At 40.9% G+C, this 24694-nt stretch overlaps 1 protein-coding gene across 1 annotated transcript in view; it reads left to right on the top strand.

The window, feature by feature from the left end:
- The first annotated feature begins 1560 nt into the window (after nt 1-1560).
- The window catches only part of LOC142464518 (uncharacterized), a 38359-nt gene continuing 15225 nt past the window's right edge, over nt 1561-24694 (top strand). Inside the window, exons 1-2 of the mRNA XM_075567922.1 lie at nt 1561-1734; nt 2100-2629. Coding sequence (XP_075424037.1) covers nt 1638-1734; nt 2100-2629 — 627 coding nt within the window. The 5' untranslated portion in view covers nt 1561-1637. The remainder of the gene's footprint in view (nt 1735-2099; nt 2630-24694) is intronic.

Genomic DNA, 24694 nt, shown 5'->3' with positions numbered 1-24694 from the left:
TATCAAAATAGACATATATGTTGTAGTCCTACTAAAAGCAGTAACTAATATAGCACGTGCCATTGCGTGCTCATTTACATGTGAATTCCCAAAATGCATTGCTGCAGTGGAAGCAATTGATGGTGGGCGAAGATGGGGAACAACAGGGTAGTACACATGTGTAACACATGTTAATGAGAAATTATTACTAGCTACAGGTACAGAACATAAATATGTATAATATTATTGTGTATTTTATTTATTTTACTCCGACAAACATGACATTACTGCCTATTTTAAGCATGCATCAAATATATTGCATGCAACGGCCTACAAACATCACTTGCACTAACACATCTATAGTTGTTAATGAAAAGGTCCATTTTTGCTTTAAGTCATATACAGACAGCATAATGAGGCACACGTATCATATGTTATGTCATTGTTTTCATAACTTAAAAACTGCACACGACTATTTAGCTCATCTACCATTGTGTTAAAGCAGCTGCAATTAATATCTCATCACAGCATACACTTCAACAGAGGGGGTGGGGTTCAGCACACACAGTAATTACAGCCTCATTTTAGGGTCAACTTAGTTCACACCATTTTCACCTGTTTCAAGTAATTGAAAGGTGTGGCTGATTAGGCTTTTTGGGGAAGGGAATACCGTTCTTACAACCTGACTAGCACAACTGAAGTTAATCACACTCATTTGAAAGCTTCACTTTAGCTACTAAATGCCCCAACAACTCATTACTTATCAAAGCGTACGTCACACATTAGTTCACTCATATCTATAGTTGAACTACTATCAACGACACATTATCACACACTGCATGTGTTGTCTTGTTGAGTCACAGCCACATTCAGGTGTGCCACATCTTATATTAATGTACCACACATATCCTCTACCAAAAACAACACTTTTTGCAATATGACCACCTTCATGATAACCATTGTGAATGGTCATCTCATGATAGTTATGTACATTATGATACTGATATCACTACACAACATATGATTTTTATGTACAAATTTAATCTATTTATCCTCACGCATTACTGCAGAAACATAGTATGTTTTATGTTAGGGAACTCAAAAGTTCTACACAGGCATGTACTGCACCGACACACTTTATTCGAGCAAATACCCAGTATGTACCTGGCAGATACCTGGAATGCGCCGCTCCTCACCTCTGACAAGCCCCGTTGCGTTTGCCTTCCCAGCCTGGGTTCATGCCTGGCTGACGGGCGGCTGATCTGTTAAATGATAATGATTAGGATTTAATAGGCTGCAATGCTTTGCGTGTCTACCAGATGGCATAAATTCATGAATTGTAATGCAGTATATATATATATATACTGTGCAGTATTGCAGCCAGCGGGAATAAAATGCTTCAATCCCTGCCTGGAAAATAACCCAATGCACTCGGGCAGAAAACAGTCACAAACCTCAATACACCCGGGTATACCCGAATTCGTGGGACTAGCCGAGCTCGAATAAAGTGTGTCGCCAGTGTACATTGTTATTACAACTATTTATGTTCACTTTCACACACACATTTTGGGTTAAGGAACTGATGCTGTTAGGTACTCATAAATACAGAACATACAATAACTGTTTGTTCAATATTTACACATGTAAATGTAAAACTTATGTTATTGTTATATATAGTTGCCCCTGAAGGACATGTGTCACCTGAGACGGAACAAGTGTCTTCACCTGGGTCAGCCAGCTCAACACACCTAGAAGGTGAGTGTATCAGTTGGTGGCCATATAATATGTGCTCTTCTATATGTTATGTTGTCATGTTCATTATTTGTTTTGCACATGTTCTTTAAATAGGATTACTTAGTGTCAGTGAAAATGAAGTGTAAGGCAACATGTATTGTGTTAGTGATGTTAACTATCATGTAGGAGTTGTGAGTTTAGAGCAAGTTTTCATTCACTCATATTTCATACTGAGTCCAAACATTATTCTTAAGTCAAGGTAGCTTTTAATGTGAGGTTATAAAACGTATGGAAACATGTTAGTTGTTACTTATGACACAGTAGAATTACATAGTAACACAGCAGAGATTAACATGCCATTTAATAATGTGTACATTTATTTGTAGAACATGATGAAGAGGATTATGATGATGATGATGATGATGATGCCGCCGCCGCCATAGACACACAAATACAAGCAAGTGACCATGAAGAGGTTCCAATTGAAACTGTTTTACCGCCAAATCGTCCAGCAAATACCACATACGATGCAATTGTAGCTTCTGAGGGAAAAATTGTGGAAGCAGAAAATCGTCGCCATTCTGACCTGATGACAGTGCTGGAAAGGATGATTGCACTGCAGGAAGAAACAGTTTCACAATTGGCACATCTCCACAGCGTCTTCATTGAAGTGCCTAAACAGTTGCAAAAAATCAACACCTCATTCGAAGCATTAGTTGTTCAGCAAACACAAGCTAATTACTTGAGAATGACTAATGTACCACAATTCAACTTGAACACCTCACAGGCAGGATCTGTTCATGCAGGTCAGTTTTCACCACATGCTTCTGATATTCATTCACCAGGCCCGAATATTACCGGTCAAGTAGCAGACATTGCTGTGCAGGTTCCTGACGACATCCTACCGCTGCCATTAGTACAAATTCAGCAGCTGACACCTACAAAGGAGGCCACAAAAAGAAAACACAAGCAGTTACTACTGACCAGTTTTTTGTCAAAAACAACAAAAGACACACATGAAACAGACCAACCATCACTTGTGCAGTGTCTACCAACTTGCTCACATGTGTCAGTGGGCACAAGCCCTGTCGGTGAGTCACTGCCCAAAAGCCCTGTAGGTGAATCACTGCCCAAAAGCCCTGTAAGTGAATCACTGCCCAAAAGCCCTGTAGGTGAATCACTGCCCAAAAGCCCTGTAAGTGAATCACTGCCCAAAAGCCCTGTAAGTGAATCACTGCCCAAAAGCCCTGTAGGTGAGTCACAGGCCACAAGCCCTGCCCGTGAAGTGCCAGAGGCCACTCAAAGTGGCTCTGTTGTGGCTAAAGTTGGTGGCAAACGAAAAAGGAAAATTCAAGAGACAACAAGCAGGCCTGTTACTCGCTCTCAAAAGGAACAAAAAAAAAAAAATTTTAATTCACAAAATATGTCTTTGGCCTTGTTTTGTTGACTTCAGATTATCTAATTAATATTGTATGTATGCTGAAGACTGTGTTGTTTCCAAACTTTCAAATATGTTCTTGTACACGTGAAGTTTTGGAAATGTTAACACTCCTAATTAATGAATAGTGTTATAAATATTTATGTTTTAATCATCTGTTCAGTAATGGTCCACCAGGAGCCAGTTGCTAAGTTTAGAGAAGCTGCCATTGACTTTGCAGCAAAACATTGCATTTGGGTGTGTTACTTGATGTAATCATTGCATGTGCATATTATTCACATGCAATTATAAAAGCACCTATTTAACTGCAAACATCTTTCTTGTAAGTGTACAGCAGGATTTTGTGTTAAATATTACTTACCTTTGCTGGCCATTGTAATGTTGTCCTTTAATCATTTATGTGTTCTTGTTTCAAGAACATCTCTGAATTTATACTAATATTTATGTAGTATGTATGCATATATGCACACACACACACACACTGTCAGATGAGAAGTCGACCCATGTTTTTTTTTAATGCGTGTGTGTGTGTGTATATATAGTACTATCTAAACTGGTATAGATGTATTTACAAAAACCATACACTTCATGCTTCCTTGTGAAAACACAGTATTTAAATAATACAGGCCTAATGTTTGAGAACTATACTAAGTGTGAGCCTCTAACATTGTGCGCAAACAAATGTTTATTACTTAATTCACTCATGTTTATCACCATTTAAATAGGTTTCATACAAGGCCTACTTACTGCCATCAATATGTTGTGTGTACTCCTGCAATATAAAAATTTTTTTTTTATATATATATATATATATATATATATATATATATATATATATATATATATATACACACACACACACACATACACACAATATACATATAGTACTATATACACTTTATATATATATATTTATGAGAGAGATATATTTATATATATATATATATAGATACACACGTATTTAAACTCATGCAGACAGGGAGTTAACCAGACTTTCAAATACACACAGAAATGTATGTGGGAAAAAAACATTTCATTTTGCAGGTGTGTGTATTTACTGATATGGCTGTCTAAGCACTATTTTCACACAGTGCTCTTTGTTATTTTTCAAGAAAACTCAATGTTACTGAATTAAAAGTGTAGTAATGTTTTCAGAAACGAGATAAAAAAAGGATACATGTTTGTCCCACATGCGGCTATCACAAACCACAAATGTTCAAGCAATTAAAACTACAAATCCAATTGGCGTTTGAAATAAGGAGTTACAGTTTATAGTTTTGTTGACCTTGAAAAGGAAACACAGCAATTTGTTAGCCATTGAGCAGTTTCATTTTGATGAGCAAAGAACAGATACCTGCACACATCTTTTTCGCTAATTTGCAATGGCTGATGAATTCGTGAAAAATATGAATCCGAATTTAGGCTATAAATACATGGTGTCAGAAGCTATTTTGAGAACTTGCGGACACCAAGCGAGCACACGCCAAATCTATGATTTGATTCGAGCAAAATATCCTTATTACCAAGACCGTCGGCATGCGCGCAATTTTAATTCCTCAATAAGATTCACTTTATCAACTAATGACTTTTTTGAACGTGTGCAGGATAAGCTAGAAGACAACTATGGTTTCTGGAAGATTGCCAAAGAAAAACATTTCACCGTGAAAGAGGGCACATATATTGTGGTTAAAGGCATATTTATTCCTAATGCCAATAGCAATGGATCCGCTACTACTGTTCCGTGTGAATCGATACCTGCTGCAATATCTGCACCCTCCATTCCTGAAACCCACATTGTACAACAACAAAACTACTACTGCACCGACACACTTTATTCGAGCAAATGCCTGGTTTGTACCTGGCAGAAACCTGGAATCCGCCGCTGCTCACCTCTTGCATGCTTCGTTGCGTTTGCCTTCCCAGCCACGGTTCATGCCTGGCTGACGGGGGCCTGATCTGTTAAATGATAATGAGAATGATTTACTAGGCTGCGATGTTTCGATTGTCCACCAGATGGCATAAACTCATGACTTAAGTAATGTGTGGCCTTTGCAAGTTGTTTCGTTTCCAAAAAAAAGTTACTTTATCCCAGTACAGTATGCTATTGTGTAACTTGTCCTTGAGACTGAAGGAATAGTTGCAAAAAATGTATCAATTTAGGCTTTACATACAGTAATGTATTAAATAAAGACAAAGATCATTTTCACTTACACTATTCTACAGAGACATGAGTGTTCAAGTGGAGCCCGTGTTCCAAAAACCTGACAGAAGTTATGCTTATTTGATATGGGCCGCTATAAATGCAACAGAGGATAAGATGGCAACAGTTGTTCAAATTTATCAGTATTTTATCGAAAATTATGACTTTTACAGATTTTCGCCAACTCCTCATTTGTGGAAGCATGCAATAAGGAAAAGGTTATGTAGTGACCCCTGTTTTCACCGTATTGAGCCCCAATTTGTTGGAGGGTATTGGTGTGTGTCACAGGGTTTTTCCCGTATCTATGATAATGGAGGCGGCAAAAGGCGAAGGGTCGTGTTAAAACGAAATAAGAAGCGACAGTCCCTGCCAAGCAATGCGCCAGAACCAGAACCAGAACCAGCAGCAGCACCAGCTTATCATCATGGTCCCGCCGTCGGTGACAACTCTGAGATGGATTTCGCAGCCAGTTTTGATGAAGCTTGCATGTACCTAAGCGATTTCCCGCTGACTACAGGTGGGCTAGTCCCTCTGCAAAATGATGAAAGCTGGACTGGAAGTGGGCCGGCGCCAGCGCAAGCTGAATGGGAAATTTAGTACAATACTGTACAGTATGGTGAGTACTGTATTTTTGCCGTATTATTTTGGTGGGGCTGGCTGGGAACTTCTTTAGGGGGCTGACCATTACTGTACATTAAAACTTTTCATTTTGTTTTTCCTCAGAAAAGAAAACGGCTAATGGGGGGATTTCGATGGATTATATTGTACTGTATGCTGATGTTTTCCGGCCATACAGTATACTGTGTAATAAACCCGAATAAATAAAACTATGCATTTATTCTACAGTATATGTTCAGTAAATTACTGCACATACTGGGGGCGAGATGTGTTTGCAGCAGAGAGAGATTTAATAATATTGTACAGTGAGCAGGGGGTTCCCTGAGCCAGAAATTAATGATTAATGCTCAGGGAACCCCCCCCCCCTGCTCCTGATCAATATTATTAAAAATACGGAAAATTCTGCGTCATTACCATAGCGGATAGCCGCTAAGGCAATGAAGGGGTTAACCCACCGTGCCCGCTTTATTGTGTGTAGTGGGGATGGGTGAGGGGGGTATTTGGCCCTTGGTGTGAGTTTAGGACTTGCGGGAGGGGGGGGGGGTTTGCGGGTGCACTTAACCCCTTCACGATCGTAGCAGTTAATACCGCTACGGTCATGAAGGGGTTAAGCCCTCCCGCTACCCCAACCCCCCCCCCCCCCCCCCGCAAGCCCTCCCCAACCATCGTTGGGGCGAATACCCCATTCACCCACCCTCCCGCTACCCACAATAAAAAAATACACACACACAGCAGCCGCCAAAAAATAAATAAATAAATGACAATAAATACATTTGAAATACATTTTTATTGATAGTGTAGATGTGCAGGGGGTCTCCGGAGCTGAACCGCGTTGGTTTTAGGTCTGGGGACCCCGTGCCCCCCGAGATACAGGCCCCTTTAGGGGGTGCCGGTAGCCCTCTGCTTGGTTTAAAGGTCCGATCACGTGATCGCGGCCTGTAAACCAAGCAGAGCAGAGGGATACCGGCACCCCCTAAAGGGGCCTGTATCTCGGGGGGCACGGGGTCCCCAGACCTGAAACCTGTGCGCTTCTGCTCTGGAGACCCTCTGCACATGTACAGTATCAATAAAACACATACAATATACAGTATAAATAAACACTCGTTCTTTACCTTAGCGTCTATGCGCTATGGTAAAGAAGCATTATTTTAATAATATTGTAAAGTGAGCAGGGGGTTCCCTGAGCCAGAAATTAATGATTAATGCTCAGGGAACCCCCCCCCCCCCTGCTCCTGATCAATATTATTAAAAATACGGAAAATGCTGCGTCATTACCATAGCGGATAGCCGCTAAGGCAATGAAGGGGTTAACCCACCGTGCCCGCTTTATTGTGTGTAGTGGGGATGGGTGAGGGGGGTATTTGGCCCTTGGTGTGAGTTTACGACTTGCGGGAGGGGGGGGGGTTGCGGGTGCACTTAACCCCTTCACGATCGTAGCAGTTAATACCGCTACGGTCATGAAGGGGTTAAGCCCTCCCGCTACCCCAACCCCCCCCCCCCCCCCCCGCAAGCCCTCCCCAACCATCGTTGGGGCGAATACCCCATTCACCCACCCTCCCGCTACCCACAATAAAAAAATACACACACACAGCAGCCGCCAAAAAATAAATAAATAAATGACAATAAATACATTTGAAATACATTTTTATTGATAGTGTAGATGTGCAGGGGGTCTCCGGAGCTGAACCGCGTTGGTTTTAGGTCTGGGGACCCCGTGCCCCCCGAGATACAGGCCCCTTTAGGGGGTGCCGGTAGCCCTCTGCTTGGTTTAAAGGTCCGATCACGTGATCGCGGCCTGTAAACCAAGCAGAGCAGAGGGATACCGGCACCCCCTAAAGGGGCCTGTATCTCGGGGGGCACGGGGTCCCCAGACCTGAAACCTGTGCGCTTCTGCTCCGGAGACCCTCTGCACATGTACACTATCAATAAAAATGTATTTCAAATGTATTTATTGTCATTTATTTATTTATTTATTTATTTATATTTATTCATTGTGCTGCTGCTGCAAGTCGTAAACTCACACCAAGGGCCAAACACCCCCCTCACCCCCAATAAAAAAAATTCACGCACAGCAGCCCCACAATTAATAAATAAATCTAAATAAATAAATAAAATCTATGTAAAACCCCCTCCCCTATTCTCGCTTTTAAAACGCCCTGCCTTCTCTCTAATCTATGTAAAAAACCCTCCCCCTATCCCCCTATTGTGTGTGCGTTAAACTTCCCTGCAAGCTATGTAAAAAAACCTCCCCCTATTGTGTGTGTGTTTAAATCTGTCTGGCCTGTGTTTCTGAGTGCTGAGGGCCAAACACCCCCCTCACCCCCAATAAAAAAAATTCACGCACAGCAGCCCCACAATTAATAAATAAATCTAAATAAATAAATAAATAAAGACATGAAGAGAAATAAATATATACTGTACAGTATATACTTTGTATATATATATACACTGTATATATATATATATATATATATATATATATATATATATATATACATACAGTATACATATATACACTGTGTATATATATATATATATATATATATATATATATATCATACAGCTATATTTATATATATATATATATATATATATATATATACTGTATATATATATATATATATATATATATATATATATATATATATATATATATACATACTGTATGTGAGTGAAAAGAGAAAAAAGTAACCCGTATGGGAGCACTCAGGTATGCAATTGATATATTTGTTTATTTATTTGACACAGTGCAAAAAGGGATGAATAAACAGTACATGATTTAAAAACACTTAAAAAAGAGGCATGGACCCTTAAACACTAATGAACAGCACTAGGGAACGACACACACTGTCAACCCTAAACATGAAAAGGATAGTGACTCAAAAAACACTAGGGAGAATCAAAGTGAATCACAATACAGTAGGTTACTGGGTTTAAAGGCACCTACTGTATACAACGCTAAGGATAATGCACACTACACACCAAAAGGTAGACTTGTCAAAGTATAAATGACAGTCTCAAAGCATCACACATCTGCATTAGCATACAGTAATATACAGTAACCAATGCCTACAGCACAAATCATGTGTAGGAAAGGTGGTAAGGTGGAATGAAATCCCTAGATGTGTAGAGCAATGAAGTTAATGAATAGCATACTGTACAGTATAAAACATAACATTACAATCCACACAGTACATTGCATTTACAGTACATTGTATACTGTAAATGATGCATAGCATTAAATCTATGCACCATATACAGTACTGTACATTCTGCAAATGAATGTTAACAATATAATTGCAAGCTACTCTACCAGTAAATACTGTACAAACACTTCCAAACAAGTCAACTTAACTACAGTATTTTAACCAAGCAAGTAAACCAAAATCAATATATACTGTAAGTAACAACCAGAAAAGACAATTTAAAAACAAACTAACCCTTACAATACCAAGGATTACATCTATCTAATTGTAAAAAACCTTATACATTATACACAGCATTGTTTAAAAACCCCTTCCCCCCTAATGTTTGTGTTAAGCAGATTACACTGAAGGGAGAGAGATATAAAGGCCTAAAGCCCCTTCCCCCCCTAATGTTTCTGTTAAACAGATTACAGTACATTGAAGGGAGAGAGATTTTACAGAAACACACATTAGGGGGGAGGGGGCTTTAAACAGATTACATTGAAGGGAGATAGATGTTTCTGTTACCAGTAAATCTCCCTCCCTGCATTGCTAACCACCATCACCCCCTACCCACATACCGTTAACCCCCCCCCCCATCCTGGCCATGGCCCCTCCGCTTCTGCAAAACAGACACAAAAATTAAAACATACAAAGTAATGTCCCCTAACCCCTTAATCACCATAGCGGTTATTAACCGCTACAGTCATGAAGGGGTTAACCCACCCTCACCCACCCACCACTCGGGATGCCTACATACCCTCCCACACTAACCCCCCCCCCCCCCACCCGTGAGGCCTAACCACCCAGTCAGTACCCACAAGGGAGGCCTACCCACATACCGTTGGGGAAACACCCCACCCCCACCCCAGTACCCACAATAAAAACAGTACAATCACCCACAATAAACAGCATTCTATTTATTAAATACATTACCCACCCCCTGTGCCCCCCCCCCCATAAATACAAGATTTATTCTTTTACATTCAGGGTCCATAACGTAGCCCCACGCTAGTCCCCGGTGGGCTGGCAGGGCACCTGGACAGACCTACAGTTTACCAGCAGCATTCCACAGGTTCTGGAGGCCTGCTGGTGGATCCTGCCAGCACCATGGCGCTCAGGTGGTCTCCTTGGGTCACCGTGAGCCACAATTGGGTCCACACGGTAGGCCCAAGGATGTCTGGGAGCCCCGGGTCAAACACACAGGTGTCTGCGGGGCCTCGGGTGGTTCCCATGGGGGTCTGGGGAACTCACGGGTGCTCACTACGGGTCCGCGGTGCCCCCACAGAAGTGGGACCACACATCATCATCCCCGCACCTACGGCTCGGAGGTGCCCCCACAGAAGTGGGACCACACATCGTCATGCCCGCAGACTACGGGTCCGCGGTGCCCCCACAGAAGTGGGACCACACATCATCATCCCCGCATGTGTCACCCGTGGAACCACCAGCCTGCTACCCTTTAGGATACCCGAGGATTCCCCGCGGGTGGTCTCCAGAGGTCCCACGCAAAACCACGGAAGTAACCCTGAATGTAAAAAAAATAAACCTGGCCTATACATTCAATACATACACCCTCCCCCCCAACACCTACAGTACAATAATGTGCAAAATAACTATTATCCAGATATGAATAATAGATTAATTGCCCATTATTAAAAACATTAACTAGCATATACAAATAAATAAAGTACTACTGACCTCATCAATACGAAGTGTCCGACGCCAGCGCCTTCCTTCTCTTGCCCACACAAAACATAGCCAAAACCAAGCCAATACATTGCAATTACATTCAGATATCAATTAACCCCTTAAACACCTTATCGGATAATAACCGCAAAGGTAATTAAGGGGTTAAGCCACACAGGCACGATACCCACCCTTCACCCATGAATTTGTACTGTGGCTTCATCATGCAACTATATATATATATATACTGTATATATATACATACAGAGAGACAGAGAGAAAGAGAGAGAGAGAGATATATACAGTATATATATATACACACGTTATATACACACCCATGATAAACCAAATATACAGTACAAATAAATGTAGAAGGGTTATCAAAACCATACTGTTCTACAACCAAACACTTCTCCATACAGACACTACATTAAAAATCAATTTCCTTTAAAAATCCTAACTGATCTCACAATCTACTGTACTGTATATGATCACAAACCAATGAAAAAAGTCACATTCCAAAATGCATAAAATCTATGCACCATACTGTATACATTCTGCAAATTAATCAACGTAAACAAAAATCAATTAGCAATCATTATTTAGATCTCTAAACATTTCACACTCAATCATGAACAATGAAACCATTAACAGATTCACGCCTAGAGCAGAACAATTAAGCCTTTGAAAAAATATAAGTACCGACAAAAATACAACCTTTCCAAACCAAGCCTACAGTACCTACAGTATCCCTGACCTTCCTCAAACACACAATACAATACCAAGGAATAATACATCTATCTAATTTTAAAATACTTTAAACTCACAAAATAATTAAAAACACATCTAATCCAGCTTTTAAAACATCATCATTTCTTACCCTGAATGTATACTGTACAGTATATCTCTCTAGACATATATATTGTACATACATACATACAGTGGCAAGAAATGATATACCACAAAAAAATAAAAATACACAGGTTAAAAAACCTTTTGAAAAAATTAACAAGTTAAATAAAATACATTTCTTTACTGTAGTTCACTTACCATTACTTGCCCCCACCGACTCCCGTTGCCCAGCTTACTCACGAACCAATCCACGATCAGGAACCCATAAAATAATAAACCATTGAAAATAATAAACATTAAACTAAAAATCCAAACCAATCCACGGGTCTTCTACTTGTAATACACCTTCATCTGTATTCTTCTTTCTTCTATCTCCTTCCGGGCGGGGCAGGGCGTGGTCTTCTTTCCATCATCGGCCACGCCCTTGTCTTTTTCCTTCTCCGGAGGTCCTTCCTCCGCGGCGTCTGGCTGCAAAATGAGACGACATAGGCTTTTAAAGGCCTATGACGTCACATTTTGCGTCATGGTTCCCACGGTCCTGATTGGACCGTGAAAACCATGTGTGTTGGCCGATAATAAAAAAATGATGACGTCACTTAAAGGGAATGAAAGCACAGCCAATCAGAATGGCTTTGCTTCAATTGCCTTTAAGATGACGTCATGAAAAGGCACATGGCCGTGCACACATGGTACTAGAGCCAATCAGAGCGTGGGAACTTTATCCCTACTCTGATTGGCTCTGGTATACCATGTGTCAGGGGCTTGGGGGAGAAAGGATGTGACGTCAATGAAAACCTGTCACGTGGTACGGTAGCCAATCAGAGCGTGGGAACTTTATCCCTACTCTGATTGGCTCTGGTATACCATGTGTCAGGGGCTTGGGGGAGAAAGGATGTGACGTCAATAAGGATAAAGTTCCCACGCTCTGATTGGCTACCGTACCACGTGACAGGTTTTCATTGACGTCACATCCTTTCTCCCCCAAGCCCCTGACACATGGTATACCAGAGCCAATCAGAGTAGGGATAAAGTTCCCACGCTCTGATTGGCTCTAGTACCATGTGTGCACGGCCATGTGCCTTTTCATGACGTCATCTTAAAGGCAATTGAAGCAAAGCCATTCTGATTGGCTGTGCTTTCATTCCCTTTAAGTGACGTCATCATTTTTTTATTATCGGCCAACACACATGGTTTTCACGGTCCAATCAGGACCGTGGGAACCATGACGCAAAATGTGACGTCATAGGCCTTTAAAAGCCTATGTCGTCTCATTTTGCAGCCAGACGCCGCGGAGGAAGGACCTCCGGAGAAGGAAAAAGACAAGGGCGTGGCCGATGATGGAAAGAAGACCACGCCCTGCCCCGCCCGGAAGGAGATAGAAGAAAGAAGAATACAGATGAAGGTGTATTACAAGTAGAAGACCCGTGGATTGGTTTGGATTTTTAGTTTAATGTTTATTATTTTCAATGGTTTATTATTTTATGGGTTCCTGATCGTGGATTGGTTCGTGAGTAAGCTGGGCAACGGGAGTCGGTGGGGGCAAGTAATGGTAAGTGAACTACAGTAAAGAAATGTATTTTATTTAACTTGTTAATTTTTTCAAAAGGTTTTTTAACCTGTGTATTTTTATTTTTTTGTGGTATATCATTTCTTGCCACTGTATGTATGTATGTACAATATATATGTCTAGAGAGATATACTGTACAGTATACATTCAGGGTAAGAAATGATGATGTTTTAAAAGCTGGATTAGATGTGTTTTTAATTATTTTGTGAGTTTAAAGTATTTTAAAATTAGATAGATGTATTATTCCTTGGTATTGTATTGTGTGTTTGAGGAAGGTCAGGGATACTGTAGGTACTGTAGGCTTGGTTTGGAAAGGTTGTATTTTTGTCGGTACTTATATTTTTTCAAAGGCTTAATTGTTCTGCTCTAGGCGTGAATCTGTTAATGGTTTCATTGTTCATGATTGAGTGTGAAATGTTTAGAGATCTAAATAATGATTGCTAATTGATTTTTGTTTACGTTGATTAATTTGCAGAATGTATACAGTATGGTGCATAGATTTTATGCATTTTGGAATGTGACTTTTTTCATTGGTTTGTGATCATATACAGTACAGTAGATTGTGAGATCAGTTAGGATTTTTAAAGGAAATTGATTTTTAATGTAGTGTCTGTATGGAGAAGTGTTTGGTTGTAGAACAGTATGGTTTTGATAACCCTTCTACATTTATTTGTACTGTATATTTGGTTTATCATGGGTGTGTATATAACGTGTGTATATATATATACTGTATATATCTCTCTCTCTCTCTTTCTCTCTGTCTCTCTGTACAGTATGTATATATATACAGTATATATATATATAGTTGCATGATGAAGCCACAGTACAAATTCATGGGTGAAGGGTGGGTATCGTGCCTGTGTGGCTTAACCCCTTAATTACCTTTGCGGTTATTATCCGATAAGGTGTTTAAGGGGTTAATTGATATCTGAATGTAATTGCAATGTATTGGCTTGGTTTTGGCTATGTTTTGTGTGGGCAAGAGAAGGAAGGCGCTGGCGTCGGACACTTCGTATTGATGAGGTCAGTAGTACTTTATTTATTTGTATATGCTAGTTAATGTTTTTAATAATGGGCAATTAATCTATTATTCATATCTGGATAATAGTTATTTTGCACATTATTGTACTGTAGGTGTTGGGGGGGAGGGTGTATGTATTGAATGTATAGGCCAGGTTTATTTTTTTTACATTCAGGGTTACTTCCGTGGTTTTGCGTGGGACCTCTGGAGACCACCCGCGGGGAATCCTCGGGTATCCTAAAGGGTAGCAGGCTGGTGGTTCCACGGGTGACACATGCGGGGATGATGATGTGTGGTCCCACTTCTGTGGGGGCACCGCGGACCCGTAGTCTGCGGGCATGACGATGTGTGGTCCCACTTCTGTGGGGGCACCTCCGAGCCGTAGGTGCGGGGATGATGATGTGTGGTCCCACTTCTGTGGGGGCACCGCGGACCCGTAGTGAGCACCCGTGAGTTCCCCAGACCCCCATGGGAACCACCCGAGGCCCCGCAGACACCTGTGGGTTTGACCCGGGGCTCCCAGACATCCTTGGGCCTACCGTGTGGACCCAATTGAGGCTCACGGTGACCCAAGGAGACCACCTGGGCGCCATGGTGCTGGCAGGATCCACCAGCAGGCCTCCAGAACCTGTGGAATGCTGCTGGTAAACTGTAGGTCTGTCCAGGTGCCCTGCCAGCCCACCGGGGACTAGCGTGGGGCTACGTTATGGACCCTGAATGTAAAAGAATAAATCTTGTATTTATGGGGGGGGGGGGGGCACAGGGGGTGGGTAATGTATTTAATAAATAGAATGCTGTTTATTGTGGGTGATTGTACTGTTTTTATTGTGGGTACTGGGGTGGGGGTGGGGTGTTTCCCCAACGGTATGTGGGTAGGCCTCCCTTGTGGGTAGTTAGTGGGTGAGGGTTGAGGGTGGTTAGGCCTCACGGGGTGGGGGGTTAGAGTGGGAGGGTATGTACAGTAGGCGTCCCAAGTGGTGGGTGAGGGCGGGTTAACCCCTTCATGACTGTAGCGGTTAATAACCGCTATGGTGATTAAGGGGTTAGGGGACATTACTTTGAAAGTGTTATTTTTTTTCTCTGTTTTACTGTACAGCAGCGGAGGTTGCCATGGGTAGTGGGTAGTGTATTGAATGTATTTATTGGTTATTATGCGTTAACCCCTTCATTACCTTAGCGGCTATACGCTATGCTAATGAAGCCTCGTTTCTGAACTTTTAATAATATTGTGCAGGAGCAGGGGGTCCCCTGAGATTAGATTTCTGTCTCAGGGAACCCCCTGCTCACTCTACAATATTATTAAAAAGACAGAAATGCTGCTTCTTTACCATAGCGCATAGCCGCTAAGCTAAAGAATGATTCTTTAATGATGTGTGTGTTTTATTCACAGTGTAGATGTTCTCCGGAGCTGAAGCGCACAGGTTTCAGGTCTGGGGACCCCGTGCCCCCCGAGATACAGGCCCCTTTAGGGGGTGCCGGTATCCCTCTGCTCTGCTTGGTTTACAGGCCGCGATCACGTGATCGGACCTTTAAACCAAGCAGAGGGCTACCGGCACCCCCTAAAGGGGCCTGTATCTCGGGGGGCACGGGGTCCCCAGACCTAAAACCTGTGCGGTTCAGCTCCAGAGACCCCCTGCACATCTACACTATCAATAAAAATGTATTTCAAATGTATTTATTTGTATTTATTTATTTATTTATTGCGGGGATGCTGTGTGTGATTATTTTTTATTGTGTTTAGCGGGGGTGGGTGACGGGGTTTATAAATGTGAGTTTATAAATAAAATAAAGAATATTATTTATAGGGGCCTTAGAACAGAAGTTCCCACGCCAATTGCGCGCTCATTGCTCTTTTGTTACAATGTTGCTGGTCTTGCGGGTTTGCAGTCTGGCAGCAAAAAGCAGTTTGTAGTACTGTGTGTGAGATAAAGTAACCAGTTCTTTTATTGCTGAAGTCGCCACTAAAAACTTTTATTTACAAATACAGTACAAAAACCGTGCAACACACAACAACATTCAGTATCCTTTGTTTAAGTACAGCAGGTACTATAGGGTAAAACATGTACTGTACAGTACAGCACAACATTACAGTATGGTCTCACTGAAAGTCCTCCCCATTTTCCAGCCATGGCCGATGCCTTGCATGGCGCAAAACGCCATTAATGCAGTCTCTAACGCCTCTCATTACAGGATCTGTAACAGGGTAATAGCGCTGCATTTCTTCCACAATCTTTTTCCTTAAATTGGCAGGAAGGGCATTTTTTTGGCGATTCCCATCATAGTTCACTTTGAACACCCACTCGCAGTACAATGTGTAGGGAACATGGTGTTTAAATATGATCAAGGCATACTTGTGTGGTATACCAGCACTCCTCACCCTATACTTCTCCCTCAGCGCCGGTGTCAGATCGCACAGGGAGATGTCGGGCACTGTTTGTATGCGAGCGGGTGTAGGAAGTCTTTTGGGAGCGGGTGTACTTGAGGCGATGGGCAATGGTAGGGTGTCTGGGAGGAAGCTTTCCTCCGGTAGTGGTCGCCGGGTTGTCTCCTGGCGTGGTCTAGATGGGGTTGTCATGTCCTCCTCAATAGCATAGTACACTGTATCTTCTGGTGGAGGGGGTGTGCTTGGTGATGGAAAGGGGTCGAAGGTACCATGCATCACATCCATGTCACCCCCCTGCTCCAGCGTCGGGGAAACAGGGGCATTAACACCGAGCAAATAATGTATGCCCGCTATGTCTGCCTCTATCTTGTCCATCCGTTGATCCATCCGTTGCTCCATATGTAGCATCCGTTGATCCAGCCGTTGCTCCATATGTAGCACCGACTCCAGAAGCAGATCTAGCTTTGCCAGCACACTAGAATTCCCGGGGAGATCCACACTTAGCCCATTCAGGATCCGGTCCAACGAGCTGCTTGTGCATGGCATCTGGAGATCTGGGGGGATGGGTGCAACGGAGGATGAGATGGGGGTTCCCTGGAGAGAAGCGGCATCGATGGAGAGTGGAAGAGGTGACCTGGGGATGCCCGGTACAGGAGAAGCTGCAGCGTGGTGGAAGAGGGATGGAGAAGGTGACCGCTGGATTTCCGGGAGAGAAGCAGAGTCGTCCAAGAGCAAAGGAGACAGTGACCCGTTGATTTCAGAGGCAGCAGCATCTTCAGATGGAACCGGAGAAGATGGGGGTGGAGAAGCCGGGCTGAAGATTTCCGGGACAGCTACAGCAGAGTCGTCGAAGCATATGGGAGCAAGTGGTCTGCGGATTCGGTGAGTTGGCTGCCATGCGTCTTGCGAACCGAGCACAGTACCGTATTTCTTCTTCACATAATAAGGCTGACGTATTTTAAAAGCCTTAGCCTTTGGGGTCAGCAGAAGGTTTTCTTTGTTGGCCTTAGCCTGTCGCTTTGCCTTTGGCTTGGGAACGGTAACTGCCTTTCTCTTTTTCAGTGTGGCAGGCACAGCAGAGGTGAGATGATTCTTTCGTCCATAGAACCGGGGATGCTCCATGTAAGCGGGAGGCACAATGCAGTATCTGGACAATGCCTCAGATAAAGATCAGCAAGTGGTGGGCTATGCAACGTGTACAACCTTTTATGCATGGTGGCCAGGTACAGGTGTTGAAAGTGGGTGGTCTGTTATGTGAGTCATTAACATATAAATACACCATCCATTTTGTGGATTCACTGCACATTGAATACACATCGACTAAACATCGAATACACATTCTTGTGTTTGTATTTCTTTCTACAGTACTCGCAGCAATGCCTGTTAAGAAGATTTCAAAGGATCTCAGCATGAGAATGAAGGAGATGTACACGAGCGGACAACGAATTGCAGATATCCAGCGCTGGTTAACTGCTTCTGGCCTCGTTGTGCCATCAAGCACTGTGTGCTATCATGCACAAGGAAAAAACAGAGACCGCAAAAAGGCACCAAGGGTAACAAATGCGTAAGTACTGTATACTGTATTTATAAAACTTAACCAAAAAAAATATAGAAAACTGTAGTGTACATCTACAGTATACCGTATTTATATAGTATATTTATTATATTACAACAGTATATACTGTAGTGTACTGTATGTGTGGTCAATTTATATTTTTTGTGCAGCAGTATACACTTTTGGTATATTGCAATTCATCTTACAACGGAATATACAGTATATGATGTGTATTTATTATGATATAACAACAGTATACCGTATTTATATAGTATATTTATTATATTACAACAGTATATACTGTAGTGTACTGTATGTGTGGTCAATTTATATTTTTTGTGCAGCAGTATACACTTTTGGTATATTGCAATTCATCTTACAACGGAATATACAGTATATGATGTGTATTTATTATGATATAACAACAGTATACCGTATTTATATAGTATATTTATTATATTACAACAGTATATACTGTAGTGTACTGTATGTGTGGTCAATTTATATTTTTTGTGCAGCAGTATACACTTTTGGTATATTGCAATTCATCTTACAACGGAATATACAGTATATGATGTGTATTTATTATGATATAACAACAGTATACCGTATTTATATAGTACAACAGTATATACTGTAGTGTACTGTATGTGTGGTCAATTTATATTTTTTGTGCAGCAGTATACACTTTTGGTATATTGCAATTCATCTTACAACGAAATATACAGTATATGATGTGTATTTATTATGATATAACAACAGTATACCGTATTTATATAGTATATTTATTATATTACAACAGTACTGTATACTGTATATTTTGTCTATTTATATTTATAGTACAGCAGTATACATTTTTTGTATATTTATATTTACTGTATATTACAACATTACATGTACAGTATACAATATACATTTTATATTGCTGCATATTAATAACACAATATAATTTCTTTGCATTGTAGGGAGACTACTCTTCTGGTGGACAGAATAAGTGAGGAGAATGATGAGAGGAGCGCATTAAGGGTTAAAAACACTCTTCAGGAAAACCACAATCTGACTGTATCCGAGAGCAGCATAAAGAAGATGAGACGCAGAATTGGATGGAAATATGGACGTGTGAGGTTAGTAGTGGACAGTACAGGAGGTACTGTACTGTAAAGTAAAAATGTTGTTTTGCAAACTGTACTGCGCTGTGACGCTAACATTTTTTATTCATTGTCATTACAGAGCGTACCCCATGATACGGGACGCAAACAAAATCAAAAGAGTGCTCCAGGCCCAGGCATGGATCGACAGCGGTGAGACTTTCCAGGATTGCATCTTCACTGATGAGTCTACTGTGTCGCTGGAGAGATTTGCAAGATTTGCGTTCCACAAAAAAGGCCGCATAACTTTGAAGCCACGGCCAAAACACCCTGTGAAGCTGCATGTGTGGGGTGCCATCTCTAGGCGTGGACCGGGATGCATTGTCGTCTTTGAAGGTACAATTTCTCAAATATAATGCCGCCTAATGCACTGTACTTGACTAGTGTTGCCTTACCGTATGCACTGTACTGTACTATTGAGCACTTTTCTTTTCTTGCTATAGGAATCATGAATAAAGATTTCTTCCAAGACAACATTGTGCCCGTGATAGTGCGATACATCACACAAGACTTTCCCAATGGTCATCGCTTTTACCAGGACAATGATCCCAAGCACACCGCGTCGACGGCGCATATCCTTGAGCGCGGCATCAACTGGGTGAAGACGCCAGCGGAGTAAGTATAGTAGACCGTGTCCCATTTATATGTTCCCCACTGTTTTTACTGTGTACTGTATCTCTTAAACTAATTGTCCTTTCTTTCCAATCACAGATCACCAGACTTCAATCCGATCGAAATGGTCTGGCATCAGCTGAAGGACCACATCCGTAAAGTGGCGAAACCCTCCAAGAAGGACGAGTTGTATACAGCCATAATGAGTTTTTGGAACGATGTACTCACCGAGGAACGATGCAATAAATATATAGACCATATTGCCACTGTGTTGCCCATTGTCATCGCGCGCAATGGACAAGCATCAGGAAAGTAGTACAGTGCTGTAGTATTGTACAGTAGGTACACTATGATACAGGTAAGTATGGCACAGATTTTAGCTTTCCCAATAGTCAGAGTTTACAGTAGTTCCAGTATACAGTACAGTAGACTAGTTTGACATACTACAGTAACTGCCTACTAACTGCTCCATTTTTTCTTTCCAGAGAAAGCTGCACCAGCCACCTACTGTACAGTAGGTCTACCATAATACAGTACGCACATACAGTACAGTACAGTAACTGAACAAAGTTTTTGTTTTCTTGTCGTTCCAGGAAAAAGGGTGCACCAGAGGGGAGGGGGGGCCTTGTGTTCGTCAAATCTGCTTGTGCAGTCAAATGTACAGTATATAAACAGCAGTAATGATGTACACAAAACCTCTCCTCTCTCAATGAACTACTGTACCGCAGACACAATGAGGATACTGTTACAGTATGAAGGGAAAAAGAACAGGATGGGTTATTTAACATTACAGTATACTGTGCAATATTTATACTGTATATTTATATATACTGTATTTTTATTCTAAAGGTATTCGAGAATGTACTCTACTAGATGAGGACCTGGTGACTTTCAACACTCTCAGACACACAGAAAGGATTATTTCACATCACTGTATATTTATCCTGTATATTTTCAGTAATTTAGAAGCAGTGGCTGTTCTGAACAGCCCAGGGCCAGATTAACAAAACAATGGCTTGGATTGGATTAGCCAGACGATTGATGCTTGGCCAGGGAGGGATTAAAAACTCTAAGGGAGGGGGTGGGTGGTGTAGCTGTAGGATTGTACTGTGTCAGTATTTCCAACGCCAGGTCAGACTAATAATTGCATGAATAAACCCCCAAAGACAAGGCCCAAATATACTAGTACAGTATACTGTACAGTACTGTAAAGTATGTATTATTGTGTGTTGATGTTTTGAATTGCTGTTAACTTGAAAAGTTTCACCATTGTATTGTACTGTATTTGTAAATAAAAGTATTTTGTGGCGACTTCAGCAATAAAAGAACTGGTTAATTTATCTCACATAAAGTACGTGAATACGACCGCAATCACCATTGTACAGTAAATGGGTGCATAGGATGGAACGACAGGTGCTAAAGGGGTATAAATATGATACTGTATTTATCAGTATTGATCAAAGAGAATTGATCAGAAGGATTCCCCTTATAAAGTATACAGCACTCTATTGTCATTCATACAGTACAGTATACTGTAGTAAAAGGTAGACAACACATAGTCTTGCAGTACAGTATACTGTATTACTAAAAATCTGTCAGGTTGACCAGAATCACTGCGGATATCGGAAAATAATACAATTTTATTAATTCTACGTACTGTATATAAGGGGAATCCTTCTGATCAACTCTCTTTGATCAACACTGATAAATACAGTAATTTATCTCACACTCAGTACTACAAACTGCTTTTTGCTTGCAATAAACAAACAAACAGGGAAGCGCTACTGTATACTGTATGAGTTAGGATCAGGCCCAGCAGCCACTTTATGTTGAAAACCACATATGAAATGAGCATAAATTTGCATGAATAATTACACAAAAATATATAAAATAAATAGCACAAGTCTCTGACAGAGAGAAATTGTCCAGGTGGTGTGGATACAGGTTAATGCCCCTGTCTGATAGGACAGACTCGGGCAAGAATGGCCTGTGAGAGGTGAATATCCAGAATGGTAGCTGGGATGGAAAGCGCTACCAACTGTGCAGGTATTGAAGTGTGTAGAAATGGGAAGGTGCCGTAGGCATCAAATGTGGAAAGCGCTCACCCAGACTTCATACACTGCGCTTTTTGCTTGCATACTGCAAAGCCGCAAGACCAGCAACATTGTAAAAAAAGAGCAAAAAAAGAGCAATGAGCGCGAAATTGGCGTGGGAACTTCTGTTCTAGGGCCCCTAGAAATAATATTCTTTATTTTATTTATAAACTCACATTTATATATAAAGTATATATTTATTTCTCTTCATGTATTTATTTATATTTATTTATTAATTGTGGAGCTGCTGTGCGTGAGGGGCCATGGCCAGGATGGGGGGGGGGGGGGGGGTAACGGTACAGTATGTGGGTAGGGGGTGAGGGTGGTTAGACCTCACAGTACATTATGCACATTGGGCCCCCCTCCTCCCCACATTTACATACTGTACACTACACGACATCAATGCAGGGAGGGTTTACCAATGCAGGGAGGGTTTACCAATGCAGGTAAGGCTTTAGGCCTTTATATCTCTCTCCCTTCAGTGTAATCTGCTTAACAGAAACATTAGGGGGGGAAGGGGCTTTAGGCCTTTATATCTCTCTCCCTTCAGTGTAATCTGCTTAACACAAACATTAGGGGGGAAGGGGTTTTTAAACAATGCTGTGTATAATGTATAAGGTTTTTTACAATTAGATAGATGTAATCCTTGGTATTGTAAGGGTTAGTTTGTTTTTAAATTGTCTTTTCTGGTTGTTACTTACAGTATATATTGATTTTGGTTTACTTGCTTGGTTAAAATACTGTAGTTAAGTTGACTTGTTTGGAAGTGTTTGTACAGTATTTACTGGTAGAGTAGCTTGCAATTATATTGTTAACATTCATTTGCAGAATGTACAGTACTGTATATGGTGCATAGATTTAATGCTATGCATCATTTACAGTATACAATGTACTGTGTGGATTGTAATGTTATGTTTTATACTGTACAGTATGCTATTCATTAACTTCATTGCTCTACACATCTAGGGATTTCATTCCACCTTACCACCTTTCCTACACATGATTTGTGCTGTAGGCATTGGTTACTGTATATTACTGTATGCTAATGCAGATGTGTGATGCTTTGAGACTGTCATTTATACTTTGACAAGTCTACCTTTTGGTGTGTAGTGTGCATTATCCTTAGCGTTGTATACAGTAGGTGCCTTTAAACCCAGTAACCTACTGTATTGTGATTCACTTTGATTCTCCCTAGTGTTTTTTGAGTCACTATCCTTTTCATGTTTAGGGTTGACAGTGTGTGTCGTTCCCTAGTGCTGTTCATTAGTGTTTAAGGGTCCATGCCTCTTTTTTAAGTGTTTTTAAATCATGTACTGTTTATTCATCCCTTTTTGCACTGTGTCAAATAAATAAACAAATATATCAATTGCATACCTGAGTGCTCCCATACGGGTTACTTTTTTCTCTTTTCACTCACATACAGTATGTATATATATATATATATATATATATATATATATATACAGTATATATATATATATATATATATATATATAAATATAGCTGTATGATATATATATATATATATATATATATATATATATATATATATATATATATATATATATATATATACACAGTGTATATATGTATACTGTATGTATATATATATATATATATATATATATATATATATATATATATATATATATATATATATATATATATATATATATATATATATACAGTGTATATATATATACAAAGTATATACTGTACAGTATATATTTATTTCTCTTCATGTCTTTATTTATTTATTTATTTAGATTTATTTATTAATTGTGGGGCTGCTGTGCGTGAATTTTTTTTATTGGGGGTGAGGGGGGTGTTTGGCCCTCAGCACTCAGAAACACAGGCCAGACAGATTTAAACACACACACAATAGGGGGAGGTTTTTTTACATAGCTTGCAGGGAAGTTTAACGCACACACAATAGGGGGATAGGGGGAGGGTTTTTTACATAGATTAGAGAGAAGGCAGGGCGTTTTAAAAGCGAGAATAGGGGAGGGGGTTTTACATAGATTTTATTTATTTATTTAGATTTATTTATTAATTGTGGGGCTGCTGTGCGTGAATTTTTTTTATTGGGGGTGAGGGGGGTGTTTGGCCCTTGGTGTGAGTTTACGACTTGCAGCAGCAGCACAATGAATAAATATAAATAAATAAATAAATAAATAAATGACAATAAATACATTTGAAATACATTTTTATTGATAGTGTACATGTGCAGAGGGTCTCCGGAGCAGAAGCGCACAGGTTTCAGGTCTGGGGACCCCGTGCCCCCCGAGATACAGGCCCCTTTAGGGGGTGCCGGTATCCCTCTGCTCTGCTTGGTTTACAGGCCGCGATCACGTGATCGGACCTTTAAACCAAGCAGAGGGCTACCGGCACCCCCTAAAGGGGCCTGTATCTCGGGGGGCACGGGGTCCCCAGACCTAAAACCAACGCGGTTCAGCTCCGGAGACCCCCTGCACATCTACACTATCAATAAAAATGTATTTCAAATGTATTTATTGTCATTTATTTATTTATTTTTTGGCGGCTGCTGTGTGTGTGTATTTTTTTATTGTGGGTAGCGGGAGGGTGGGTGAATGGGGTATTCGCCCCAACGATGGTTGGG

The sequence above is a fragment of the Ascaphus truei genome, chromosome 1 (assembly GCF_040206685.1).
Source record: "Ascaphus truei isolate aAscTru1 chromosome 1, aAscTru1.hap1, whole genome shotgun sequence".
NCBI lineage: Eukaryota > Metazoa > Chordata > Amphibia > Anura > Ascaphidae > Ascaphus > Ascaphus truei.
This window is presented reverse-complemented; position numbering and strand designations above follow the sequence as displayed.